At 39.8% G+C, this 6,777-nt stretch overlaps 1 protein-coding gene across 1 annotated transcript; it reads left to right on the top strand.

The window, feature by feature from the left end:
• The first annotated feature begins 937 nt into the window (after positions 1-937).
• LOC137259645 (uncharacterized protein F54H12.2-like) lies at positions 938-2,095 on the top strand. Its single transcript, XM_067797254.1, has one exon. It carries the CDS (start codon positions 938-940, stop codon positions 2,093-2,095), a length of 1,158 nt encoding a protein of 385 aa, XP_067653355.1.
• The last annotated feature ends 4,682 nt before the right edge of the window (positions 2,096-6,777 follow it).

Below are 6,777 nucleotides of genomic sequence, written 5' to 3'. Positions count from 1 at the left end.
AGGCTTTGCTCAATACAAACTGAAGGATTTCCAAGATAAGCCTCTGACAGGATCCTTCTATCCTAATGAGCTAAAGAAGGTCAACAAAGCAGAAGATGTGCTCTGGCAAGTAGAGAAGATATTGAAAAGGAAAAAGGTGAAGGGCAAGACTTATGCACTGGTGCGTTGGCTTGGATGGCCAAAAAAGTATGACTCGTATGTGGATGAAAAAGAACTGAAAGAAGTGTGAAACAACAACAGCAGCAACAACGACAATAACAACAACTGCAGAAGAACTAAAAAAAAAAAGATAGGATCAACGATGGAGAAGTATGTTTTTCAGACTCCAAAACCACATTCTTTCCAGGGAACACACCCTATCATTTTCATGTTAAACTCAACCAAAGGTTAACATTCGATGGTTTCTGGGTAGTGTCTTTAATGGAGTTAAACTTTGGAAAGTTAGATATGACTAGCGTCAAAGATCCCTATGTTGACATTTTGTGTAATCTTTGTGACAGTTCGCTGGTCGGAGAATCACAGCTGAGCTTGCTGAGACGCATCGACCTGAGACAGGGTCCCACCTTCAACTTTGGCACTGAAATGTGCATACGTGTGAAATTGAAGGAGACAGACAATATTGAAGTGTATTTAAGGAGTGACAATCCCGTTGCTGCTTCATTCTTGTTGGAGGAGACCCATCTCACACTTCACTTGAGACAACATCCTTTCGCAGAATCACAAAGCGAGGTCGAGAGAGCCGAAGCCAAAGACAAGAGAGCTCGGGCTATAAAACGCAAGGCTGGAGTAAGATGTGTCACATCGAAGAAAATTCGTCAGACCGAGAACATCACCTCCATGGTACCTTCCAAGACGACCAAAGTGCTCAAGTGCACTCCCGTGGAGGAAGACGACATTTTCAGCTGAAAGAAAATTACAGTTATTTAAAAATTAAGTCATGTCTCTTTTAAAAGATGGAGACTTTCAAGAACTTGTCCCAGAGGCACTAAATGTTTTCAGCCTTCCGCCTTACCAAAGTTCGCAACAGCAGCATTATTTTGTAAACACACGCCCCGTGAGTCAAATCAACGACACCAGCCCGCTGGAGTTTAAAGTAACCAATTCAGGAGCCAACTACATTGATCTGAAACGCACCCGTCTTCACGTCAAGGTCAAAGTCACTCAAGCCAACGAAGCCAAAACACCATTGGCGGATAAAGAAAATGTGGCTCCTGTGAATCTTTTCATGCAAACGATGTTTGCACAATTGGCCATATACCTGCAGAATCAGTTGGTGTCTTCAACCAACAACTATTATCCCTACAAGAGCATGATGAAGGCCCTCCTCGGGTACGGCGCAGAAGCCAAAAACACTCAGTTGACCTCGCAGTTGACCAATGCAGACTTGGAAAGTAGCGATGTTACTGGATCGTTCAACAGCGGAATGGCCACACGAGCATCTTTCATAGCCAATAGCAAAGAACTTACGATGTCAGGTCCTATCTTTGAAGACATCTTTGAAATGAATCGTTACCTGGTCAATTCAGTGGAAATGGTGGTGAAAATGTACAGATCTGACCCCAAGTTTTGTTTGATGAGCAGCGTGACAACACATGAGTTTCAAGTGCAGATTTTGGACGCCTACCTACAAGTGTGCAAAGTCAAGGTCAACCCAGCACTGCTGATGGCTCATGATTCCTTGTTTAAGGAATCCAACGCTTTGTATCCTTATGTGAAAAGTGAGATCATTGTCACTAGTATTTCAAGTTCACACCAAAGTCACACGATAGACAACCTCTCAAACCCTGTGGCCAGCAGGTACATCGTTGGATTGGTGGAAAGCGCCAGTCTGAATTCTAGCTATACCGGGAACCCTTTCAACTTCAAGTCGTCCATGGTGAAAAAGATCACCCTGTCCATCGATGGGAACAGTGTGCCCGGTCAACCGACAGAGGCAGACGATATCGCCACTTACGTCAGCATGCTAGATGGAATGGGGCTGTGGAACGAAGACAAAGGAAACCATATCACCAGAGGAGAGTTTCTGCTTGAAACGCCCTCTTTGTCTTTGACTTGGACAAGATTTGTACTGACTCGGAGTACCTCAACTTGGTGAAGTCTGTAGATGTGAAACTACATCTGGAGTTCAAATCAGCTCTCACCTCTACACTGAGTTGCATCGTCCTGTCTCAGCGAAATTCCCTCATCGAGATCGACCAAGCTTTATCAAGTAGTATCAGTAGAATAACTTCAGATGAAGGCTTCAGAACTCTGGTGTGCTGTGCAGAGCGATCCCAACTTATGAATCAGACTCCATTATATTTGTGGGCTGTATACATTATATATATTATCTCTTATCCAAAATTCAAAGATAGTAAAAGCTTGTTGGGACACTGTTCATCCATTCGATTCAAATAATTATTTAATCAATGATGAATATGTGTTTGGATTGATTTGTAGATACGGTTCAGAGTCTTGTTTGTTGTGTTCCTAGTGCTATATATAACATGTAGACAGTAATACATTTTTAAAAAAAACAAAACAAAACAAACAATAAATGGACATTTTTGAAAGTGAAATAAAAAGCAGAATTACAATTGTTTTGTTTCTTTCTTTCTTTTTCCTCTATGTATAATGGTTGCTGCATGAGCGAGAATGATTCAGTTGCCTTGGAACACAGGAAATGTACAGTCATGAATCGCCCTCAAGAAAAAACATCTGATGCAAAAGGAAGCGGGTGCTTTCTCAAGTTTCATCACCCAACGAGCATTTCCGTGATAGGCGGAAGTGGATCAGGCAAGACGCAACTCGTTGCACGGATGTTACATCATGCCAATGACATGTTCGATCCACCTCCAAAGATGATTGTCTATTGTTTTAGTGTGTGGCAAGATATTTACACATCTCTCCAGCAATCGATACCCGAAATTCAGTTTCAAGACACGCTTCCAACGGAGGACGAATTGAGATCCTGGTCTTCACAGTCAGACAAAAAGGCACTGATCATTTTCGATGACTTGATGGTGGAAGTTATGCGAAACCCTCTCATGTTAAGACTCTATACAACTTATTCCCACCATTACGGAATAACTGTTATCAATATATTACAAAGTGCATTTGCCAAAGGTGATTTCAACCGAACTATCAGCTTTAACACACATTATTTCATTCTCCTTTCCAATCCCAGATCGGCTCACGAATACAAAATTTTGGATTCTCAAATGTTCCCTGGACAGTCCCGTTATTTCAAAGAAGCATTGAAAGATGCTATAGAAGGTAAAAAGTATGGCTATCTACTTGTTGACGCCTCTCCATATGGGCAAGAGATTTTGGGTGGTGCTCGTTTAAGATCATCTATATTTCCAAGTGATTTGTGCATTGTTTACGTGCCAAAGTAGTTATAAAGCAGACTGCAAGACGAAAAACGAATCAGTTTGCATGCTGGCTATGGACAGAAAGGAATACTCTTGGATCGTAGTGGCTTACCCAACAACGACATCGGAAATTACATTGCTTCGAGGTGAAAACTGGTATAGAAGCAAGTCAGAGGCCCTTGACCAGTTGAAAGACATTGTAAAAATTAGAGGTGTTGACATACCTAATCGCTGTGGAGGCCCAGACTCCTTTGTGATTGGAAGGACTAAAGTTCAGCTGTGACAACAACAACAACGACTTAACAGGAATCCCTCACCGTTACGAACATATATATCATGAGCGAGCTGGTGGAAAAACATGAACCTTTTCTACAGATGTTGGAGCACGTCAACATGAAGCAGAGGAAAGCTCTGCTGACGCATCTCTCCAGTGAACAATTCAAGGTGATTATCACAATGATTTATAACATCCTGAGAGGAAACATTCCGCTGGTAGAACGTGATAAAACAAGACTACAGCGTCAGAAAAATGTCATTCGGAAATTGGCGAGCAAGACGGTGACACGTGGGGAGAAAGTATCTTTACTCATCTCTCATCACTCCATTGTGTGCATTTGCATAAGATCACTGCTAGCCTATTTATCAAACACATCAAAAACTTACCATGAGCAAAGCCTGTGTCCTCCTTTCACGCGATGTTTATCAGAAGCTCGTGTCCGAACAGGAAGACCGACGACAGCTGGAGCAGCAGGAACAGATGAAGCGGACAGCAGGGACACTGCAGGAAGTGATTCCCTCGACGATTCAGAATCCGACTCCAGCACAGACGCAGAAGACATTGACTGAAACACAGGCTCATGCAATGATGCAACGGGATGATGGAGATGATATCCAGAAATCAACAAACCAGAGTGACATTTTATTGAGAGTTCCAAATCATCTTCTCAAAAACATTTCTTCCACAAAGAATATAGGTAAATTAATGGCTCTGTGGTTATTTCTCAAGAATAAAATGGAGTCAAACAATGTTAGAGTGAGAGAAAACTTTGAAATAGTGTTGTCAAATGGAAAAGTACTTAGAGGATCAAACATTGTGAAACTGATTCGCTATGTTATTCTGCTGAGTCCTTCGATGTCAAAAAGACCCATTGGTTATCGTGAATTTCGCAAATTGCTGCGCAGCTTAAACATCCCACAGCACCTTGTGAGGAAGGGAAGAGGTGAAAAGACTGAGACCAAACAACCAAAGAGACTGTATGTGAAAGGCAAACCAGGTCTTGGCGCGCCTGGCAACTGGAAAACAATAGAAAAATTCTAGGATGGGTGTATAATACACAACATTTGATATTTTCATAAACAAAACAAATTTTGTCTTTTCTTTAAGAAATCTGGAACGTTTTTGTGACAATGATGTGTATGGTGTTTTTTTCCTTGAAATAAAAAAAATATGAATATCAAAATGAAATAGTTATTCTTTTCTGTGTCATTTTAATTTTCTTCCTACAATAAGTCATATATAAACAGAAATAATGAGAAATCTGCTGGTTGTTAGTGCTGTCAAAATATTTTTAAATTCAAATGTATGTGAGTGTTGCTAAAGTTACCTCACTTATGCTAAAAAGAAAATAATTTGGTGTGCTCATGTCCTAGTGGGTCAAGCAACAGAATTATTCATGTGAGCTTTGAATAGAATGTACATTAAGCGGTATCACTCATGCTATCTCTCTCCGAGTTATCTCCCTTGGATCATGACCCAATATAGCCAGAGCGGATAAAAGAGGAATTCTGGGTACTTCTTTTCTTGACTTTTGATGCATAGCATTCAAGATGGGTCAGTGCTTGGATAAAGGTAGAGGGGAAAGGGAAGAGATGGAGGAGAGAATTAATAGGTGCGAAGAGAAGGTTGATGTCAACACAAGGGACATGAGAACTCTCTTTTCACAGATTGAATGTCCAAGACACTGTTCATATGAACGTCGCATGAACCAAGTGGAGGGTGAGATTCGTGCCCTAAAAGTCCGCCCACCTCCCTAAAGGAATATTTGATTCAATAACTCATGCTTAGTTTCCCTGCATTTGCAATACGTTTTAGATCTTTCCAAGGTATTGTATTCCTACCACTCTCACTAAAATATGAAATGCACCTAATGACATAACAGCTGCATATACAAGTGTCAGATCTGTTTACACAGTGGAAACAACCACTGGTTGTGCTGGCTTGCAATCAGACCCGTAAAACATTAAATTACCTACTCATTTAAAAAAAAAAAATCTGTTAGGATCAGTTTTCTTTATACTGCCAAGAATTATCAATATTTTGACATTTGTTTGTGTGTCATTTCATCTTGGATTTAATTAACTAATAGCTTGACATCCTCGAGAGAGCAAATAATGCTACCTTTGAAGGTCTGTATATAAAGTTGGTTTGGGAGGGGAGTGACTTAATCTACACATCAGCAACAATTCTAGAAAGTTATGAACATCTTATATGACAGTGTTAACATCAGCTACAGACTTTCTTTTACGTCTGGAAACATTGTCATTACACTGGATGAGAATCAGTCACTTGAGGTTAAGGATATTTTACTAGGTTTTTTGCAGGAATTTGACGTATTTAACAGGGAGTTGACGTATCTAGCCTCGTCAAATTGTGGAGTGGTATATATCTCTATATCTTCAGACATTACATTTATTGGTGACAGAACTTTAAAGACAGCAAAAAAAGTTCATCTGGAGAAACGGTCACGCCTGACATTTCTCAGATTAAAGTTGCAGTGGAGCGATTGCACTTTTGCGACACTGGCATAACAGTGCAGAAGCTGATGCAAAGATATGCACACCTCTAAAGGTAAGATTTTTTTTCTTTTTTTTCTTGATTTCAGGATTTAGGAATAAGCAGTTGTCGCACACAACATGTTTCCATTTCCAGTATTTACTCTGTCCAGTTCATTCCATTTCATTCAAGAAAAATTCATGTATAAGTTCATAAATTAATATTCAATCTTCCATGTTTTCAAGACAGTTCCAAGTTCCAACATACATAATGAGAAACATCTATTCGTCAGTCCAGAACAATTCTTCTATAATTAAAATTTTTCCATTCCAACTGCACATAATGCAGTCCATATCAAATCTAGTTTTGATAATACTTCATAGCTTAATTGGCAGTTCATGCATGGTTCAAATTCTTATTCTTGTTTGTACCGTAACATTAGATTAACTGAAAATAATGGAAAAAACTATGTAAGTAGCTGGAAATACTACATCCATAATGATACCAAATTGACCAATAAAATTTATCTTACATGAAATAAATTACTGCCCTAGCACAGGCAGCAGAGTTGATATGTGAAATGAGATACTTTATGAGAGCGCAAACAACTCAAACTGAAAGCACAATGTCATGTTCTATAAAATATAGGAA

This window comes from Haliotis asinina, chromosome 13 (genome assembly GCF_037392515.1).
Source record: "Haliotis asinina isolate JCU_RB_2024 chromosome 13, JCU_Hal_asi_v2, whole genome shotgun sequence".
Taxonomy (NCBI): Eukaryota; Metazoa; Mollusca; class Gastropoda; order Lepetellida; family Haliotidae; genus Haliotis; species Haliotis asinina.
The sequence above is the reverse complement of the archived record's forward strand: the minus strand, read 5'-3'. Positions and strand labels throughout refer to the sequence as shown.